Raw genomic sequence first — 21,868 nt, 5'->3', positions numbered from 1 at the left:
CGGCCGGATAAGGGGGCGTGCGGCCTCCGATGGGCGCGGGCTGGGTGGGGGCGGCCCAGTTCTCGCGAGGTTTCGGCCCAGACGGGAGGCGGCGGCGGCTCCGCGGCGGGTGCGGGATGCGTTCGGAGAAGGAGGGGGCCGGCGGCCCCGGGGCGGCCGTTGCTGCGCGGGGCCCGAGCGGGAGGGAGAAGCCGTCACCCGCGGAAGCCCAGTTCTGCCACTATTCTCCGCGGCGAGAGCCCGAAGCACCAGTGGCCTCGTTCTCCGGCTGTGCGGGCGGTGTAACCAAACCTCGCGAGGAGAAGAGGACGGTCCTGAGCAAGGTGGGGTGGGGAGAGGGGGCAGGGTGGGGGTGGAGCCATGCCGGCAAACCTCGCGAGAAGAGGACGGGTCTTAGCTTTGGGGCGGTGCGAGGTGAAGGACGGGGCCAGGCTCCCGGCTCGCGTTCGGGGCGGGGCCGCGGACGCTTCAGCACCGCGGACAGCAGCCGGGCTGCGCTGCTCCAGCGGCGGAGGGGCTGGTGCCTCCTGAGACCCAGCTTTACACCCCCTTGACGCAATCTTTCCTGGCTTAGGAGGAAGAAAAGTCAGTTCAGCCTGAGGATATGTCCCGTTGGGGCTGAATCGCTGGGCTCACCAGCGCCGGGCAGTAGCCGTCCACGCTGCGGAGGACCGCGGCCAGAGGGGGCCCGAGAGGGAGGGGTGGCTCGGCGAGGGTCCGTTCCGGTCTGGTCCAGGGAAGACGGTGGGCCGGGAGAGGCACAGCCCGACAGCCTGGTAGCATTGGATAGTGGACGAGGGTGAACACTGCGGACGGTCAGCAGGCGGAAGGTGTCCGCAGCGGGCGGAGTTCTCTCGGCAGTAAGAAGAGATGCGTCGATGTTTTGTTGCTGTTGGTGTTTCGTACATGTATCTTACATTCCAGTATGGCCCCTCGTGCAGGAAGAGGGTAGGGGGGGCACATGCCAGCCGTTGTCTGGTATTAATGAAATGATTTCACGAAAAAGAGCTGCTATGCACAGCCTTTTCTGACCGTTCAGCCCTCATTACCCTTTTGATAGCCGTGTTCTCCATGCATGTATTTCTGAATCTTTCCTAAAATGCGTGTTTCTGCTGGTCTCTTGGCTTAGATTTTACTCTGAGCATAAACAAAGGTGACCAAGCATTCAGGTAATTAAAGCTTGATACAGTACTAGTGAAACAAAACCCAGACAGCGTTTTTTCCCCAGGTGGTAATCCGGCGGCTTCCTCCCGGTCTCACCAAGGAGCAGCTGGCGGAGCAGCTACACCCTCTGCCCGCACATGATTACTTTGAATTCTTTACTGCTGATCTCAGGTGAGAAGCTTTTACCAACATTAACGAGCTGAGAGGCACTGTCAGTTGATGGTGAAGTAATATAGATAATAGAAACCATCTGTTTCCATCTTCTTTCCCACATGTACCTGGAAATCAGTACAGACCTTTATTTCTGCAAGTCGTTCCTAAGTAGGAAGGTCACTCAATTCCTCTAAAATAAATTTGAGTATCTCTGTAGCACCAACATAGTCTAAAAAGAAAAACAGTCTAACAACATATTACTTAATTTTTTTCATTTTGTATATCAATAAACCTGATTTCATACAGCCTGTTAAACTAATTGTATTAAAATACAACAAAGAAAAGTGAATAAACAGTAGATGTATAACCTAATGAATTTTTACAAGTGAATTCGCCCACGTAACTCACGTAACTAACACTAGATAAAGAAACAGAATATTCCAGACCCCAGAAACCTCCCAGTGCTCCCTTCCACCACTGACACCCCCCACCCCAACCCACCCCAACCAAGCTGTATTTTTTTACTTCCCTTTTACAGCTTGGTAGTAAGATGATTCTGACAATACTTTAACACTTCCAGATCTCCTTTTTATTAACAAAAAGAGAGCAGACCTCAAGTTTGCCCTTCAACAGGTGACAGTTTGGCTAGAATTTAGCAATTTTCACTATTGATTTTTAGTGATTTTCACATTATCTTTATTCTTCTTTTTATCGTTAGTATCATGCATTCTCATTTATGATAGCCATATAAACTTTCCTTTTGAGTAAATGCATTTAAATAAAAAATGTCAGTTCAGTCAAAGAAAAATATCACAGGTAAAAAAAATATGGTTAAAAAAACATAAAGATGACTTTTCACATGACTAAAGTTTAGGAAAACTGGTACAGTTAAAGGAGGTCAGGCACTGGTCTCAGAGGGACTCAGACTGGAATCCCAGTCCCACGTTTTAACTAGCTACACCCTCTGCAAGTACCTAATTTCTCTGGGCCTCAGTGTTCTCATCTGTGAATTGGGGTTGAAAGTCCCTGCCTGTGAAGGGCATTGGTAGCTGTGAGAAAGGGGAGAAAGGCTTAGTTCTTCTGTAGACCACATGCCATGTGCTACAATAAATACTCTTAAGATACGTAAACATATTCTCTAAATCAGCAAAAGATCTCTTTTACAGTATAATGTTTTCTTCTCAATGAATCATGACCAGGTTGCATTGCAGTCATGATGCATGATTAGGAATTATCTCTGAATAACCTTGCCTTTGGTTTTCCACCTCTGAGGACCAGTATTTTAACCCTGGCTCTGTGCAGTAGAGAAACCAACCTAAACTGTCTCTCCCAAATCATTAAAAAGATCTCAGTTAAAAAAAAAAAAAAGATCTCAGTTAATATTTTGTTTTTGGTTTTTTGCTATAGAATATCCAGATTGTTGTAATTAACTGAGATATGATTCTGTGGCATAAAGGTTGTATCTGAAGTAGTCTGTTGTATCCAGAAAAGAAAAAAAGACAAAACCAAAAGAAGTCCTAAGTTTTTTACTAACCATTTTCATTGTTATGTCTTATTTCAGTCTTTATCCTCATCTCTATTCAAGAGCGTACATTAACTTTAGAAACCCTGATGACATCCTGCTTTTTAGAGATCGTTTTGATGGATATATCTTCATTGACAGTAAAGGTTGGATCACTGGCTTTTTAAACTCTTTATTATAATCTCTAAGTAAAAGTTTTGCTGCATGTTTGTGAGTTTTAATTAAGAAGTTCTTAGATACTAATCTAAAACTCATAAATTTTGATTATTACTGTGATTATGTGCTTATGTTTAAAATTAAAATTATATATAAACCAGAAATTCCAGCAATTCTGTGTAGTAGTGACAACCTATTTATGTATTATCATGAGTCAAGTTTTTCATATAAGTGAGTTTTCTGGAGAAGTGAACTTTTTATGTCCCTGAACTAAATTATTGTATCCTAATACTATGTACTAGGCATTGTGGACACAGCAATACAAATGAGTCAGACATTGTCCCTGCCTATCTGAAGCCCTGCTCTCCTCCAGGTTCTTGACTTTATTCTGGATAGTTGAGGGTAGCACAAACATGTCTTCCAGATAAATGAGAGTTAAAATATCATAGTCATCTGACAAATCTAAAAGTGATTACTCAGTGAGTTTAGTGCCAAGGTAGAAGTGTTCCATCTTTTTTTCAGTAATCATGTAGTGGATTCTCTGAGTGAAAGTTTCTGTGTGTTTGTTTCCCCTCACATAACAACAAAATCAGTTTCAAGTGACTTTCATTGTGAACTTTTCAGTTTGAAGCTCTCTCTTTTAGCTGAGTGTATCTTCTAAGCAGAATCATTTCCTTGAACTCACATAACAGATCGATAATTGAATTAACCTTTTAAAACTTAAAAATTTTAAATGTGACTAGGAAACCTATTTGAAGATATTCTAAGATAAACTCTTTGGTGGTAGAGTGATAACGTTTATTGAGGTATAAGTTACATATCTTTAATAATGAGCATTTTAAGGTATACAGTTTAATGAATTTTGTGTGTATTTAATCTTGTAACCACCACGACAACAAAATAAAACATTTGTTTTATTTAACAAATAATTGTGCATCCTTTGTTTAAGTCTGGAGTTTGACATGCTAAGATTACAATTACTTGAAAGTATAATTAAATTATAGTTTAAACAGTAATATTGTCAATGCTGTGTTCAATCCTTAAGTAAGCTAGTGCATTGTCTTCCAAAATGAATACAGTAGAATTTCAGAATGTTTTTTGTAATTTGTTTTCTGTTAAAGGCCTAGAATATCCTGCAGTGGTAGAATTTGCTCCATTCCAGAAGATAGCCAAAAAGAAGCTAAAGAAAAAAGATGCTAAAACTGGAAGCATTGAAGATGGTGCGTCCTTTTCAGATGCTGGGTTGGAAAACCACCAAATTAAATACACTGATCAAGTATGACTCCTCTCCTGTATATGGCAAGGAATATTTTTCTTCTCTTTCTGTCTATTTTAATTTACAGATCCAGAATATAAGAAGTTTTTAGAAGCTTACTGTGTGGAGGAGGAGAAAACTAGTGCCAATCCTGAAACTCTTCTGGGGGACATAGAAGCAAAGACAAGAGAACTTATTGGTCTGTTTTGCTCATTTCTTCTCTTTGCTTTATTGAGATATGTATTTATAGAGTATATATTTATTTCTTTTTCATTATATGATAAAAAACCGACACGTGACAGAAATGTGCATATTTCCCAGCTTTGACAAAAGGATGGTGAGATGGCAACTTGGGAAAATAATTCTGAGCATCTGTCAATGGAGAACACCAGAGTTTTCAGTTACAGTCATTTTGTTTCAGAGTTATGATGCTTCTGTGTGAACAACAAAGAAGACATTTGAGTGCTGTGTGCTTGGCTGCATTAGGGAAAAGCCTTATGTCTCAAAGTTGAAATCAGACATGTTTGCAAAGAGCAGTCCCACAAATGAGATGCTTTGCTTAAGTATGAGGTCATCTTGCCGCTGTTCAAAAAAACTGTTTAGTCCTCCTGAGCCAGTGGGTAAGCCCAGCCAAAGCCAAGAGTCTGGTGTGAATCAGGCCTTCAACCCTATACCTGCAGGTGGTACGTTGTAGAAGTGCTTGTCTCCTGGTAGCAGTCCCCCAGAACTTGGAGACATGAAACCCTGTTTTCTATCAGGCAGTCTGCTTGTAGTGTCTCCCTTTCTGTCTCCGATTCCCTTCCCCTCCCCTTCTCCTCCCTCCCCTCCTGATGCCTGCACCCTGTTCACCCACTGACACTTACAGGCCAGGCCAGTGACACTGTTGATAATTTATCTTATTTGTCTGTCTCCCTCTGCCTTAACTCTCTTCTCATTTTGTTCCCCCACCCCACACCCACCAACGGGACTGTATTTCTGTCTTTTAGTCTCAGCATATAATACATTGCTTGGACAAATTTAGGTCTTTGGTAAATATTTGTTGAGTAAATTAATCAAAAAGGTGAACATTACTGAAACATTCATTAGTGTAGTAACGGAGTTTTATAAGAGATGATTTAACATGTGGCTCAGAAGACTTACTCACTGAAGTATTTGTGGACACATGCCCTGCATGTGCTGACTGGGTACCGGGGACTGCACCAGAATGGGGTGCACTGGCTCCTGCCTTCACGCGCTGCCCTCTTGTTGGGGTGATGGCCGCAAACACGTGCAGAAATGCCCAAACCAGAGCGTTTCCATTCCTGATGAGCTCCACAAACATACTGGAATAGAGTAAGGGCTTGGTGAGAGGCCCCTCTGAGACCGCATTTGACCTGAGACCAGCCAGGCAAGGAAGCAAGGGCTGGTTGCTGGCATATTGGGCCCGGAGCAGCGGGCGCAGGCCCATTGGTGGCACGTGGCCTGCAAGGGGCAGATGGGCTGGAGATGGGGCACAGCACGGTTGGCTGGGTTTTACTGGAGGGACGCTGGAAACCATTGAGGGAGTGGCGTGGTGTGGTCTCTGGTTGCTCCAGCGTCGGGGACGGTGTGTGCTGGTAGAAGCTGGGCCCTAGTAGAGAGGCTGTGGTCAGGGAAGGCGCTTGACTCAGGCTGGCCGAGTTGGCGTGCGCTCTGGGGGTTGGGCTGAGGTCTGGCATGTGCAGTAAGAAAGCAGAAGGAATCAGGGCCTCCTGGAGTTTGACTTGAGCAGGTCCGTGGACCATGGCACTGTTACTGAAGTAGGGAAGAAACAGTTTTGAGGACAGATTGTGATCTCACTGTAGAAATATGCTGAATTTAAGAAGAACTAAAAGAAGATCAGAAATTGACACAAGTCACCTCCCTCCCCCACCCACTTCTTCACTGCTTTGTTGTGAATGCCCTTGTATAGGATAGCTTCAGAAAAGTAGTGAGGGCTTTAATGTCTGGGCAGTTTTAGATACCCCCTTGCTGGTCAAACACACACCACCCTGCAGGTTCCAGCCATGCTCCTGCAGAGCAGGGTGCAGTTCTGTCCTCTCTGGCTCCCAGTACCCGGCCCAGTGCTGGGTGCGTGGGACACGAATGGTAGTGACTTGCTGAGGAAGCCCGCCAGCCCGGGACCAGGCCGAGGGCTTTGTTTCTGTGACTCCTGTTTCTGCCTGTGTGGTTTAATCTTAATCAGACAATTTGTGGCAAATGCCTTCTTCTTTTCTTAGATTTTGGCCTTTAGTGGATTCTTACGATCAAGTCTAAGCAGAGTGGGTTAAATGGAAGTTTTAATTCACTCTGAAGTTCAGGTTAGTTCAGTGTATATCAGGGTCTACAGAGCAGACAAACCTGGGCTCAGTCCCAGCTCTGAGACTTAGCAACCCCGTGACCTTGTCCGGAGCCTCAGCTTCCCGGTTTCCTCATAGGTTGTGGTAACAGCTCTCTGGAGGTCTAACAGTGACACTTCTATGGTTTGTAAAGCACTTTCTCATGCAAGGTCTCATTTACCCCTCATTCACATCACTGCTTTGGGGTAACAAGGCAGGTGTTCTGCAGGAAAGGAGGGAGGCAGGCCGAGTCTCCATGTCAACCTCCACCCATCCAGGGTCTCAGCCCTGCCCTTGGTGGGCAAGGCCGGAACTTCCACAGTGCAGAGCAGAGTCTGCACGGATTTCCAGCAGCCCCCCTCCCCCCGCCCCCAACGGATACCAAAGTCTGTGGGCGCTTCAGTCCTCTCTAAAACACAGTGCTGTGCGTGCATGTGGCCTACCTACGCCCTCCCGGGTATTTCCAGTCGTCTCGAGGTGACTTATAGTACTTGATTTGCTGTGAGCGCTATGAAAATAGTTGCCACTCAGTGGCAAATTCAAAGTTTTGCCTTAGAGAACTTTCTGGACTTTTCCCCCCAAATATTTTTGATCCACAGTTGGTTGAACCTGTGGATGTTGAACCTGCAGGTACGGAGGGCTGACTGTATCTACAAATGTTATGTGCTGATTTAAATTATCAGCAAAAATGTTAAGATAGTCATAACATTTGGGAAGTTTAATGTATTGTACTCATTTTGCTTTTATACCATATTTGTAATATAGAAGATTCCCTGAAGAGTCTGGAATTAAATGCCTAGCATGTGTAAAATTGTCAATACCTCCAAATTATTTGACTTTATAGTGATGAAATAAGAACTCCCTCAAATATAGTATATGTTCATGTATATTTTAATTCCTCTAATTATTTTAAAGATTGAATTGAAAGCAAGTATTTAAAATAAAGGAAAGAAATCTTTTTTTAGAGGTAATACCACATTGCAATTTTTGTATTTCAGCTAGAAGAACCACGCCTCTTTTGGAATATATTAAAAACAGAAAATTAGAGAAGCAGGTAGGTCTGGCCTTTTACCTGATGAACAGCGCTCCTGTTCCTGTCACGTCCAGTGCAGACAGTTTATGCACGTACTTCCCACATCTCTAGAGAATTCGAGAAGAAAAGCGAGAAGAACGGAGGAGGAGGGAGTTGGAAAAGAAGCGCTTACGGGAAGAAGAGAGGAAGAGGAGGAGAGAGGAGGAAAGATGTAAGAGAAAAGCGGCAGACAGGCCAAAAAGAAGTGCGGAGAAAGAAGTAAGGATTCAGGTAATTCTGATTAGACGTTTCGTTTCCTTTTTCCAAAAATAGTTCTACCTTTTAGGTATTTTAGCTCTTTAGAACTTTAAGAACATTTTCAATGAGTGTAGTCTTTAACTGTTAGAGTTCTTTTCTCACACTGTGTTCCCCGAGCCCCTGGGGTTCCTTGGGCGTGCTGTGTTGGGAGGACCACGTAGGTGGGTGGGGAAGGGGACTGGCCTCCTGGGGAGACAGGAGCACGGCACCCAGAGGAGCCCCACATTTGAATGTCATAGGTTGGGCTTCTGCTTATATTTGCCTTTGAAGGAAGATTTCTTGACTGAAAAACTGCATATTTGAAACCCGCTGGCTTTGTGTTCACTGCCCTTTCTACATGAAGCCTGACTCATAGAACCGGGTTGTCCCATTTCTCTTGTGGCAGCAACGGCTTCTGCCTCCCTCGCCCAGCTTCTCCCTTGGCTGATGCACTCTCTCAGGAGTGTGGCTTAGTGCTGAGAGGGAGCTTTCCTCTGTGTAAAACTTACTGTCCGCATTGGGGTCAGCCTCGCCTTCTCAGTGCTCCGCTCAGGTGACTTAAACTGAGCCCGGATTGTAGCCTAATGTGAATCTTACCTGTTCCATGAAGGGTTTACGGTACCTTTTAGGGATTCATTAAAATTATATAATATAAATTGAAAAATATGAAAGGTCAGGACTTGGAGGAACAGAGGTAGCCAGGGAAGGATGGGAAAGAGGTCGCAAACACCTAACTGAGCTGTCGGTCAGTGTCTGATGTGCTTGGCAGTCAAAACCAGAAAAGCTGATCAGAAACAGTTTCCATTATCCATGCAGAGAAAACATGCCAGTTCTTCAAGGGAAGCAAAGCCTTTTCTGGACTTTGACTTCTAAAACAATTTCCCGCATAGGTGGTCATGTGGGGTTCACTAGCAATGGAGGGAACAATGTCTCAACAACATTCCTATGAAACACACAACTACTTGTATCCGTCAGGACTGGTGGTTATGCTGCAGTAACAGTCTCAAAATCTCATTGGTTTCACATAACTCAGGTCCTTTTCTGGGCCACATTGCTGTCGACTGTGCATTGCCCAACACGGCCACTCAGTGACCCAAGCTGATGGAGGCACCATCTGGCATCTGCTTCCGCAGTCTTAATGACAGGGGAAGGGGATGCGTAACACAGCACATTGCACGCTAGTTCCTAAGCCTTCCACATGGAAGTGACATCCATCCTACCTGCTCAGATTTCACCTGCCAAAACATGGTGCACATCCCCAGCTAATCTCAAGTGGGGACAGAGGAAGTGCCAGAGGAAAACCTGAAGTATTTATGAACAGCAGTAATGAGTGACATTATTTCTGAAGACTGTTTCTTGAAATGTCTCTCTTAAGTTTAAGGACGTTGCTGAAAAACTCAGCTTGATGAAGGTGTGGGCCAGGCCATGTTGCTCACACACGTTTGTGGCAAAGATGAAACCCCAGTGTGCAAAGATGAGTAGGGAGCCGTTTGCCCCACAAGAAATCATCCCAAGTCATTTCTTTCATCTTGGCTTTGAGAATTGGACACAGATCTGTGTAGTTTTAAAGTCTCATAATCTGATAATAACACTGATGAAGTAGAGGAAGCCAGTCAGCAGTATTCAGTGAAGATCACCTTCCCCACATCTGCCAGAACATGGACCGGGAACAGGCCAGGCCGGGGTCCCTCAGGAAGTAACTCGGAGAGGGTGTTTTCTGCTTGTCCGTGTGGCCTGAGTGAGCACGCGACTCTTCATAACAAAAGTGTAGCGGACGTACTTCCTGTGGCAAATGCAGATAGTCTCAGCAGTGTGAACTAACAGCCCTTGAAGGATAACTAGTCAAATGAAACCTTCACGTTATGGGGAAGGTCTTTGTCACTGTGGAAAGGCCGCTCTGTCATGACCTGCGAGGAAGTAGGTACACGTTTAATGCAGATTTTATGGTCACAGGTGTGCAAATACTGTCTAACCTTTTCCTTTACTTTCCTCAGCAAAGAATGATAGCTAGTCTAAGGCTGTATATTCTCAGAAGCGCTTTTGTCAACAGCTATCAGAGTTTTTCAGGAAGAGTCGTTGAAACTTGTAGCCCACAGTTTTCACTATGACTTTAAGTAAGACAAAATATTTGGAGTATAGCATTTTACTTTTACATTTTTGAGTATGGAATTAGCATCCAAAATAAGCCAAAGAAATAAACACAAATTTAGGTGGGGATATAGCTCAAGTAGTAGAGCGTATGCTTAGCATGCATGAGGCCCTGGGTTCAATCCCCTGTACCTCCTCTAAAAGTAAATAATAAAACCTAATTACCTCTCCCTGCCAAAAAATAAAATAAAATAATAATAATAAAAAATTTTAAGTCAGTGAAAGTAACTGTAGGACTCTTTATCTAGAAAAAAAGAAAACAAAACATGGGCACAGTGAGAGAAAGGCTTAGTCTTATTCCAATCTGGTAAAAAAGAATCCTGGTGGTAGGTTAGACCTGTGACATGAGCCGTCCACAGCTCTGTCCTCCGCAGTGTGTGGTGTTCTGACCTGACCCTATGTGTCTGACTCCAGGCGTAGCCTTTAATGAGCATCTGTGCTCAATTTGGGTGTCTCTGACCTATGATTCTTCTGGAGAATTCTAATTTAAAGAAGAGAACTTGAAAAATAAAATCTGCAAAGAAATGCCGAAAGAATTTGTATTAATACCCTGAAAGTAATGAGGCAGAGAGAGGCTCTCGTGGCTGTTTTTAACAGTAAAGAAAAATATGATTTAGGGAGAGCAACTCAGCATTTTATTTCCTCCAAGGACTTGAAAACTAAGCAGTGAGCTCAAGTTGAGGTAGGTCAGGTTAGCACAGTTACAAACAAAATCCTGAGTACGTAACTGTAGGCTATAAATAGCATTATCCAAGACAATTGTGTGATCTCTTTCACGAAGCTCTTTAAAAGCAGATGCCTGTGGAACAAGTAGAACTGAGGGCTGGGCAGGGCTCCCTGGATGTGGCCCTGGCTTCTGCCTCCCCTGTGTCCTGTCCCTCTCTCCTCCCCCTCCCCGCTTCCACAGGGAGCTTTTCTCCCCAGACTCACGCCTTCTCATCTGTGGCTCCTGTTCACCGTCTGGTCCCTGTTCACATCTTATCTGCAGAGATGCCATTCCTGACCCCCTTGAGAAACTATTCCTTCTCCTCCCCTTACCGCACATCTCACTGTCCTTTTATTCTGTTTTATTGTGTGTTTGTAGCATTCATACCACCTGAGATTGTCTTGTTCACTCTTTTCTGTTTCTGTCACTGTGTACACCAGTCTTCCACCCCCACGGCCACCACTGCCTCAGCTAGAATGTTAAATGTAAGTTCCTTAATTGTGGGCACTTGTCTCTTATTCCCAACTGTATCCCTAGCACCTGATACAGGGTCTTTTTCCCAATGTATGGCATACTGCTCCTAAAACCCTTGTCTCTGGAGTGACAGGAGTGTCTGTATGCTAATGAGCTGACCAGTGTCTGGGGCCCTGGATGGCTTCAGGATGGGGCTTAAGAAAGACCAAGGCATGATTAGAGGACTGGAACTTTTAGCCCCACTCCCCGACCTCCAGAAGGGGAGAGGGTTGGAGGTTGAGTTCAGTCACCAATGGCCAGTGATTCAGTCAGTGAGCCCTGTGTAATGGAGTCTCTCTGAAAGTCCCCTAAGTGGGGGGTTTGGAGAGCACCCAAGCTTGTGAGCACGTGCATCTGGCTGCCAAGAAGGCGGATCCCAGGTGCGCATGGAAGCCTCAGACCTCTCCCTGCTGCTGTGTCCTCGCATCTCTCCCATCTAGCTGTCCCTGCACTGTACCATTTATAACAAACCACTCATAGTGAGTGACACACTTTCCACAGTTCCGTGAGTCACTCTTATTCAGAACCCCCCTGAGCTTATAGCCAGCCCATCAGAAGTGCTGGTCCCAGACAACCTGGGACTTAAACTGGCCTCTGAAGTGGGGACAGTCTCGTGGGATCTGACATTAATGGCAGGTAGATGGTGTCAGGACTGGGGTGAACCATGGGATACCCAGCCTGTGTTGGAGAAGTGGTGTGGTAGGGGGGTCTAACCCTAACCTTTGGTTCCAGAAATACTGTGAGTAAAAACGGTTCAGAGGTGCACAAAACCATCTGTTGGGTGGATGGAGGTGTATGCTATTGCCCCTCCCTGGGGTTTGCATTTATTACCAGCATATATTGCTTTTTTAATTAAAAAAAATATAGAGTGTTATCTGAAAGGAAGTGTTAGAATTCGCAGATCCCCCGCAGGCAGAGTAAGAGCATATGTGCAGGTGACGGTGTTCACCTCTCATGAGAAGCACCTTTCTGCATTTTGCCTGTCAGCCCATGTTTCATTCTTAAAGGAACTAGTTTAGTCTAAATGTATCTGTGTATAGTTTTGCTGTGCTGCAATATAGAATATGTCTAGGGAGAACAGAATTCCCGTTAAGCAGACCTTCCGTTCATTTTCTACAAACTGACTTCGCCCTGCAGTACTTAAATTTCAGAGTAAGAACAGGGAGGGAGGCCAGTTTCATACCAAATTAAATGGATCCTAGCAACCTCTGAGTCTCTCTCCAGAAAGAGAACAGTGTTTGAAAACTCTAAACTAGTCTCAAAGTCATCAATATAAAGCAGTCTTTTTAAAAATAAAAAAAGGTTTTTTCCTTATTACGAAAGTGATACGTCTTCATTTTAGAAAAACTAAAACCTGTAGATGATGGAAAATCATTTCAGTTCTGCCAACTAAAAATGATCACTGTTAACACAGTGTTGCAAGCCTTTTAGACATTTTTCTGTGTGTGTGAATCAACATATAGCTAGAAGTCATTCTGCTTTGTAACATTCTTTTATTCGTTAGTATAAGTAAGTTTTCATCACAGTAACTATCCTAAATTGTTTTTATAGCTACAGAGTATTTCATTGACTGAACATTCCCCTGTGTATTTTACCAAAAACCCGTTCAGTGGGCCTTTAGCTTACTCTTTTTGCTGTTCAAACATTTGGACTCAGTATTGTTGTGTATTTTAAATTATTTATTAAATAACTTCTTTTATGATAAACTTAAAAAAAATTGTTCTTTTTTTTTTTTTTTAATTTACTTTCTGTGGGTAGGTAATTGGGTTTCCTTTTTTTTTGATGGAGGTACTGGGGCTTGAACCCAGGACCTCATGCGTTCTAGGCATTCAGTCTACCACTGAGCTACACCCTACCCTCCATGATACACTCTTAAAGTGATATTTTACTAACATGATAATTTTTCAGCTTCTCAAGAAACCAGAAAAGGGAGAAGAACCAAGCACTGAGAAAGCAAAAGAAAGAGGAGAGGAAACTGACCCCGGAGATGGGAAACGGGAACTGTGTCCCAGCCATGCAGGCATGAAGTCTGGGCCCTTGGAGAGCTCACGGGAGGAGCTCAGGGAAAAGTGAGCCTGTGCTTCTGTTTCTCTGACCATGTTGCTTGTCTGAGGTGGCCTTTGGGTCACGGTCATGTTTCCTTTGCCAGTGCAAGTACTTACACATCACAGTATGCTTGGAATTCAGGAATTTTGCCAGAATATGCTTGTCCACATTGTTATCCCTCCTTGGTCAAGTGGGAACTTGGTGAACCCATTCGGTTTGTCTTCAGAAGGGGCATGTCCTTGTGTTATCTCCTTAACTGTCCTCTCCTGCCTCTTCTCTTGGGCCCCTGTCACTGCACTTCTGGGTTTCAAGATCTTCCCAATCTCTCTTCCTTTGGGATTTTTATCAGTTTGTAATTTTCCTCTCTGTTTTGAGATACTCTGCCCACTTGATCTTCCGGACCTCCTTCAATTCATCTACAGAATTACAGATTTGAGAACCCAGTCTGTTAGGTGCTGGGAATCTTTTGTGATACAGAAATAGAACCCTAAGTACTGTCATTCCTTTGCTGGAGTGGGCAACCCTCTGTCCCACCACGGGATCTGACCAGCAGCTGTGGGTACTGGTGTTCTGCTAGCCCCCCTCCGCCAGCGGGGGTCCTCTGCCTGCTCATGATGAGCAGCTGGTGAGAGGAGCTCAGGCAGTGTTCTCTGGGATGGGACATGGCAGTCTCTGAGTGGGGCCAAAGACCAGCCAGAGGCTTGGCAGAAGGGAGCCCCTGCCTCCTGCCCTGTGTCCTCAGGGTTTGATCCCCTCCCCACAGTCGGGTGCCACATGCAGCTGGGCTGCTTCTTCCCCTGACCAGGGGCTCTTACCCATGGGCTGGACCTGGACGCCTGCAGAGCTTCCTGGAGCCCAGGGCCCCTCTGCTCACAGAGCGTCTGGAAGTAGGTTTGAGTTCGGAGGGAGCAGGGTGAGGTCATGGGATTAGGCTGCTGTTTGTCCAGAATCAATATAATCTGAATGGTTTCTTACTGCCTTCCTTGTACAGAGTTGTGATAAAGTTTTTGTCCTCTTTTTGGTGGTTCTGGTTAATTGGTTTGTTTATAAAATTAATTCATGTGTGACTATCAAATCTATGGTCTTTTAACACTCTGGTTTATGTTACAGGCATTTCTGTTACTATTGCTTGTGACACAGAGTGCCCTTGTCATGTTTCTTGCACAGATTTGTGCTTTTCTGGTAGATCTTTCTGTTCCTGTCTGCTCTGCTGCCTTTGTGCGCGGGGAGCCAGACAGTGTGTGAGGTTCGTGGAGAGAAAGACTTTAAGAACCAGATGAGCTAAGTAGCCACTTACTTTCTCTCTATTCATTTAACAGTTTGATAACAGCATACGTTAATCTTCAGTTAACTTTAGCTCTGCTTGGAGCAGAAATGCAGCTGTAGATACCGGCTCTGTGTCATGATGGATGTGTATCTGGGCTCTCAGGAAAGTCCCTTGACCACTGTTAATCTCATTTCAGAAAAGGGGAGGTTGTATTTACTGAGAATAATAAAAATATGTGTACATGGTATCTTCCCATAGTGCCTATTACATATGTGTCACTCAGGTATAACAGCAAATATAGTTATTACTGTTGTTTATTCATCTCTTCAAAAGTTTCTTATTGAATACCTGTCATGTGCAAACTTGGCACCATGGGGATGAGCAGACCTACGTATTCCTGGCCTGTTTTTGACCTTCCAGTCTGGAAGGGAGGACGGGTAACTGACAAGCAGTTTGCAAGAGGTTGCTGATCATTTGTGTTTAATCACAGGTCACAAAACGACAGTGATAAAGAGCAAAGGGATGCAGAAAGAAGATGCCGGGAACAAGAACTTGAAGCACAGAGACACCACCTGGACGACAGCAGGAAGCAGAGAGCTCACTGCGAGCTGGACAGGCTTTCAGGAAGAGGCAATGAAGAGACGAAGTCAGGGAAAGGCTTCGCCCCAGACAGAGGGAGGGCAGGGAGCCAGGACTGGGGCGCCCCCATGGAGCAGAGGAGTGAGGACTGGCTGGTGGCCAGAAAGAAGCGCCTGGGAAACAAGGTTCTTTCACTCACTTGGGATAACCTCTCACTTCATTTCCATCTGCTGAAAATATAAACTGCTTCTGCAGGCTTCCCGCTGCTTTTCCAAACAGAAATTCTTTTATTAACCAAACGAGGGAAGTCTGCGTGGTGTCTTGAGGTGCAGGGTGCACACTTGACAGTGAGGGTCCACCCTGGAAAAGAATGTGTATTCCGGGGTTTTTGGATGCAGTCCTGTAGGTATAAATTAAGTCCAGTTGGTCTATTGTGTCATTTAGTATCTCTGTTGCCTTTTGGTTTTCTGTCTGTATGATCTGTCTGTTGATGTCAGTGGGCTTAAGTTTCATTATTGTCTGCTTCTCCCATTATGTCAGTCTTTATTTTATATATTTAGGTGCTCCTGTATTGGGTGCATATACGTTAATGGGTATAACACCCTCTTCTTGCATTGATCCCTTTATCATTATATAATGCCCTTCTTTTTCTTTATGGCCTTTGTTTTAAAGTCTGTTTTATGTGATATGAGCACTGCTACCCCTGCTTTCTTGGCATTTCCATTTGCATGAAATATCTTTTTCATCCTCTCACTTTGTCTGTGTTTTGCCCTGAAGTAAGTCTCTTGTAGGCAGCATGTTGGAGGTTCTTATTTTCTTATCCAGTCTTCCACTCAGTGTCTTTTCATTGGAGCATTTGGTCTGTTAACACTTAAAGTAATTGTTGATAGGTGTATACTTATTGCCATTTTAGTCATTTTTCAGTTGTTTTTGTAGTTCTTTGTTCATCTCTTCCTTGTTGTTTTTCTTTGTTGGTTTGACGATTTTCCTTTTTGGTATGCTTGAGTTCCTTTCTTTTTGGTTTTTGTGACTCTGTTGTGTATTTTTGATTGGCGGTTACCATGGAGTTCAAGAATGTCTTTGAAATTAAATTTGAGTGATAGTCATTCAAATTTGAACACATTCTGAAATAGCTGCATTTTTGATATCCCTCTCCTGTACGTTTTGTGATTTTGATGTCCTACTTTATATTTCCATGCATATTCTTTTACTGTTAATTGTAGTTGTAATCGTTTTTCACAGGTTTTTTTTTTTTATTATTGTTTTTTTAATCTACGTGCTGGTTTATTTAAGTGATTTTCAGCCTTTCCTGTTGTGACTTTCCCTTTCCTATAGATTCTTTCTTCTTTTCTATTTACAGAAGACCCTTCAGTGTTTCTTTTTAGGTAGGTTAAGAATTGCTGAATTCTTTTCATTTTTCCTTGCCTGAGAAATTCTTTGTATCTCCTTTTGTTCTAAATGATGATCTTGCTGGTAGGGTATCCTAGGTTGCAGGTGTTTTCCTTTCAGAACTTGGAATATATCATGTTACTCCATTCTGGCTGCAGAGTTTCTCCAGAGGAATCAGCTGATAGCCTCAGGGGGGTCCCTGTAACTGACTCTCTCTTGCTGCCTTTAGAATCCTCTCTTTATCTTTATCTTTTGCCATTTTAATTATAACAAGTCTTGGTGTGGGTCTCTGGGTTTATCTTGTTTGGGACTCTGTGCTTACTGTACCTGGATATCTGTTTCCTTCTTTAGGTTACGGTAGTTTTCAGCCATAATTTCTTCAAATACATTTTCATTTTCCTTCTCTCTCCTCCTTCTGGAATCCCTGTTATACACAGGTTGGTACATTTTACATTATCCCATAGATTTCGTATGTTGCTTTCATTTCTTTCCTTTGTCTTTCTGTCAGCTGTTCCGATTGCGTGATTTTTATTATTCTCTCTTCCAGGTCATTGATTTGTTCTTCTGTGTCACTTAGTCCACTGTTAATTGCTTCTAGATTGTTTTTTATCTCAGCAATTGAACTATTTTTGATTGGTTCATCTTTATAGTTTCTAGTTCCTTTTTACAGTGATCTGCATTTCTATCAATAATCTTTCTTAATTCAGTTAGCATTTTTACTACTTCCTTTTTGAACTTGGAGTCTAGTCGGTTAGTAGACTGAGCTTTGTTTCATTATTTGTTCTTTCAGGGGATTTCTCTTGTTCTTTTAATTGGGAGTGGTTCCTCTGCCTTTTTATTTTACTTTCTCTGTCTCTGTGAACTTAGGAGAAACAGTTGTCTACTGTGGTCTTAATAGTGTGTTTTTATGTATAAACTATGTATGTCCAGTGTTTTTGGCATAAGGGCTGGTTTGGTATGGAAGCCTTGTCTTTCCTCAGGGTGTGCTGGCAATTATCCCCTTGATAGGAGGTGTGGTTGGTGTTGGAGTATCTAGACCCTATGCAGGGTATGAGTGGGGGCTTCCTGTCAGGGGTGAGGTCTGTTCCCCCATTGTTGGAGTAGAAGCCATGAGGGTTGGGTTCAGTAAAGCTTCATTGCCCTTGAGTGTGTGTCCTGCCCCAAAGGAGGTGACTGCTAAAAAGCAAATGTGGCCCATGCAGTCACAGAAGACATACGTGCTGATTGTGTGGGCATCTGTGGTTCCCCTCAGAAGCAGCCCAGAGTTGCATCCCTTTCTCTGTTGTGTTTACCCCGATCTCATGCAAGGCTGTGGAGTAGGCTGTGGGGCTGGGGGTCAGGGCAATGTGGCTGCAGGAATTGAGGTGGCTGTGCTGCTGCCTGGGGTCTGGGCTGCCTCTGTGGCAGACTCTCCCAGGACCCTCTGCCCCAGATCCAACACTAAGTTGTGCTCTGGAGTGGGCGGAGCTGAGGGCTCTTGCTCGGAGACAACCGCTGTGTACTCCTGCACATGCCAACAGTGGCCTTTGCCACCTCACCTGTACCACAGTCCCACGCTCTTCTCTGTCTCTGCACTGCTAGACTGAGTCTCTGCCCAGATCTCACACCAGGCTGTGGTGTGGAGTGAGCAGGCCAGGATGTTTGCCCCAAGTGCAGTGAGGTGGCAGCTGCCAGTGCAAGACTCTCTTTCCACCCTGATTGTCAGCACACTTGTGCTCCTAACAAGTGGAGTCTGAGCTTCTCCAGCCCTTCTCTGTCTCAGCGGATTTCCCAGCAGGCAAGGGAGTCCATCTCCTCCAAGCAGAACCCTGGGACTGGGATACCCAGATTGTGGCTGGACCTGCTTGCTCCCCAGGATGAGGGACCACCCATGCGGATCTTCACCTCCTTACAGTTCCCACCAGGGACACGGGTCCCCACAGATGCCTTTTTCCCATCCTGCCCAGTTACATGGAGATCTTTCTTGCAGCTTTCGTTGCATAGGAGATCTTCTGCTAGTCTCTAGCTAGTTTTATGTGAGAATTGTTCCACAGGTCGATTTATTTTTGATGTGTTTGTTGGGGGAGGTGAGCTCTGTGTCCTCCCCTTCTCCATCCTGATCCCCCCAAAAGTGTTCTGATTGTTCTTGGATATTCGAAAAGCTCATAAACACCATAGGTTTGCTCTACACAATCAGCATGGAATTGGGATTGTGTACTTAACTTAGCCCAACAGACAGCTTTTCTTTCAGAAGCTTGAGTTTAAGTTTTATTCAGGTCACATTGTCGCAGAGAAGCACTGTAACTGGGGTCATCTCCCTGCCAGGCCCCGGCCCCTGCCCCAGTGCTGGTCACGAGCTGCAGGGCACACCCACCTCCCAGCCCGCCCGTGATTCTGGTGGCCACCTCTGCTCTGCCTCCGTGGTTTTGTCTTTTCAGGGAGCTCTGTGATTGGGAGCATGTGTGTGGCCTCTGAGACTGGCTTTTCCACTTGGCGCAACTCCCTGCAGATCCGTCCAGGGTGTGGTGGGTGTCAGTGACGTTGGTTTTAAAGCATCCCCAGTGAAGGCGAGGCAGGACTCCAGACAGCAGGGCCTTCTCATCGTCACCCTTGACTGGCCACACCCGTTTTACTCAAAGGGTCTGTAGGTACCTTAACCTCAGGTACCAGGTACAGCCATGGGGCTTTCTGGTGGGGTTTGTTCACAGGAACGCTTGTGTTTAACTGCCTTTTTGTTTAGCAGCAGTGAGTGGTGTGGGTCTTTGCACACCTTTGTGTGTGATGGCTCCTTTCTTACGAGGCTCGGCAAGCGATTATGCTCTTTCAGGGTCTCTCTGTGCACACGTTACTTGGGAGAGCAGAGCCCCAGGCAGAGGTGGTGTGTGGAGCCTGCCTCTCGGGCCACGCAGGAGTTCAGATCCATGGGGCCTGCCAAGCCCTTTCCCACTCTTTTCCTTTCTCAGCCTGGCCAAGGAGAAGAGTGTTTCGATAAGCCCCATGGTGGTGATGTGAGGCCTCCACACACAGCCCAAGGGTGGGCCCTGGAGAAACCCAGCCCAGGACGTGCCCACCTGACTCACGCTGTCCTGGGCCCCCAGGTGGCCATGGAGGCTGTGGGGCTGCTCTACTCCCTCAGGGCTGGAAGCTCTGCTAAGCTGGGTCAGCTGCCCCCTCCCTCGGCCGTAGGGCTGGGTCCATGCTGAGCCAGCTGGCTTCCTCTCCCCATTCCCTGAACAGTTTAGTTTCATTTCAGGTATTTAATCCCACTATCTCTAAGAGTTTAGTATGATGACTGGTTAGGTTTATTTTCTGTAAAGGTAACAGTTCAGGAATAAGCTACACAGAAATTGCTTATTACAAATGTTAATGACTGCTTAGTTAGTAGCTCTAAAAAGCCATCTCTCTGAGGGGCCACACCTCATTTTGTTTCAGACTTCACATCCTCCCTGGTGAATTTGAGGGGCTGAGATATGTGTGTGTTGGAGTTTTCATCTCTCAAAATGGGAGGGGAATGCCATGATTGTATTAATTGTATAGGGTGTTCTAGGTTTTAACAGTAACTTACCCAGATACTAATTTTACCTGCTTTCAATTTATTTTAAATATTAACTGTCTTCCTTTTCATGGCTTTTTTGGTCTCAAAATGCCTGATTTCTGAGATAATACGTGAAAAGAGCTGGTTTTTAGCTGCAAGACTGATTTTCTTTAGATAATTAGGATTATCAGGTCTTAGAAATAGAACTGTGTCCCTTCCTATGTTTTTGGCCCTTGGAAAAGTAACACACCTTCTTTCCTGGCAGGACCGGCCAGCGGTGCAGCTGTACCAGCCCAGAGCGTGTGTCCGAGCCCGCGAGTGTGATGGAAGACCCCTCGAGGAGGGCCATGTCAGGAAGAGGGGTGAGGCGGAAGATTTCACAGAGGCTGGATCCCAGAAGAGCGAAGGGGCAGACTGAGCAACGTGCGCATTTGTGACGGTGGTGAGCTCCCTTCGGCATTCTGTGGATTCAAGGAGGCATTTCACAAGTGTATAAATTAGCCTGGAATAAAGCGAGCAAGGTGAATTTACTCCTTATAAAGAAATGAGAAACCAGAACTATTAACGTGGCTTAGAAACCATTCTTAAGGAGCGATCTTTTAAAAATTTGAACAGTTTACATAGATTTTACCGTTTTTAGTACAGACTAGTATATATAATACAACTAATACAGGAAAAAAATCTCCTTTAGGAAGCAGAAAAGTATGACCAAAACAGGGAAGAAGACTAGTATCTAAAGCACCTTAAACATAACTTGGACTTTGCGTTTCACACATTCGTAAGCAAGGGTTCTGTTGGGGTCTGTATCTCATCGTGCTTTTTGTTGGTTTTCTGTGAGTTGTGGTTTCTGGAAAGTGAGCAGCTGTCATTCCGCTATAGCCGTTGTGCCCCGTCCCCCCTGCGCACCTCTGTCATGGCCTCTGACACCACAGTGTTGTAACCCCTGTGATGGGAACTCTAAGTGCAGCGTCTGTGGGTTTCCTCTTTGCAGTCTGAGGCAGTTTATTTTAAAATAGTAATGTAGCTTTCTGCAACTGTGCGTTCTATAGTACTTTTTCCTTCTAGTGAATATTTTAAATGTTCATGTGTTTTTGGTGCTATGCCAATTTATTAAATAAAAATTTTAGTTGCTATGAATGTGAACTCCAGTTATGGTACCTTTCCTACATAGAATTGTATGTAACAAAATACCGCTTTTTAAAAATGTAGCTTCAATCATCTGACTATTTTGCTGGTTATGTCTACTCCTTATAAAATATAAAATGTTTACCAAAAACTGACTTATTTATTATTAAAAAACATCTATGACTGTTGGACATACAGTCAGTTTCACGCATTGCTGTGCTCTTGCTCTGACTTCTGAGCCCCAAAAATTTTGTGGGGGAGGGGAGAGAAGAACTTACTGTGGAACCAGGGAGGCCCAGCTGACCCAGCCACACCAACTCTGGCTGAAAGGGGATAGATGATAAATATTTGAGACTTTGCAGGCTACATGGTCTCTGTCACAGCTACTGAACTCTGCCACTGTAGTGAGAAAGCAGCATTATAATACATTTACAGTAGTAAATGAATGAGCAGGGCTGTGTTACAATAAAACTTTATTCATAAAAACAAGCAGCAGACCATATTTGGCCTGTGTAACAAACCATAGGTTGTTAGTGTTCATTTTCAAAATTAATGGTTTAAAACAACGGTTGTCATACTTTTTGGTCTTAGGAACTCTTTACATTCTTAAAAATTATTGACAACCCCAAAGGACTTTTTGTTTATAACTAGGTTATATCTGTTGATGTTATAGTATTCACAATTAA

The 21,868-nt window shown here is 44.5% G+C and overlaps 2 protein-coding genes across 3 annotated transcripts in view; both read left to right on the top strand.

The window, feature by feature from the left end:
- CDC16 (cell division cycle 16) overlaps positions 1-1,335 on the top strand; it is a 38,798-nt gene extending 37,463 nt beyond the window's left edge. The window contains exon 19 of the transcript XR_004325830.1: positions 1,229-1,335. The gene's annotated coding sequence lies outside the window, so the exon portion shown is untranslated. The remainder of the gene's footprint in view (positions 1-1,228) is intronic.
- UPF3A (UPF3A regulator of nonsense mediated mRNA decay) lies at positions 1-21,333 on the top strand. 2 transcript variants are annotated; one of them, XM_032496557.1, is made up of 10 exons: positions 1-323; positions 1,229-1,335; positions 2,879-2,985; positions 4,117-4,215; positions 4,339-4,449; positions 7,585-7,640; positions 7,731-7,889; positions 13,171-13,331; positions 15,066-15,339; positions 20,323-21,333. In XM_032496557.1, exons 1-10 carry the CDS (start codon positions 30-32, stop codon positions 20,473-20,475), a joined length of 1,521 nt encoding a protein of 506 aa, XP_032352448.1. In that variant the 5' UTR covers positions 1-29; the 3' UTR covers positions 20,476-21,333. The 2 variants fall into 2 exon arrangements, with proteins under 2 accessions (XP_032352448.1, XP_032352449.1); XM_032496558.1 differs by lacking the exons at positions 13,171-13,331; positions 20,323-21,333 and having other exon boundaries at positions 15,066-15,228.
- The last annotated feature ends 535 nt before the right edge of the window (positions 21,334-21,868 follow it).

The sequence above is a fragment of the Camelus ferus genome, chromosome 14, assembly GCF_009834535.1.
Source record: "Camelus ferus isolate YT-003-E chromosome 14, BCGSAC_Cfer_1.0, whole genome shotgun sequence".
NCBI classification, from domain to species: domain Eukaryota; kingdom Metazoa; phylum Chordata; class Mammalia; order Artiodactyla; family Camelidae; genus Camelus; species Camelus ferus.
Note: the sequence above shows the minus strand (reverse complement) of the source record. Positions and strands in the feature narration are given on the sequence as shown.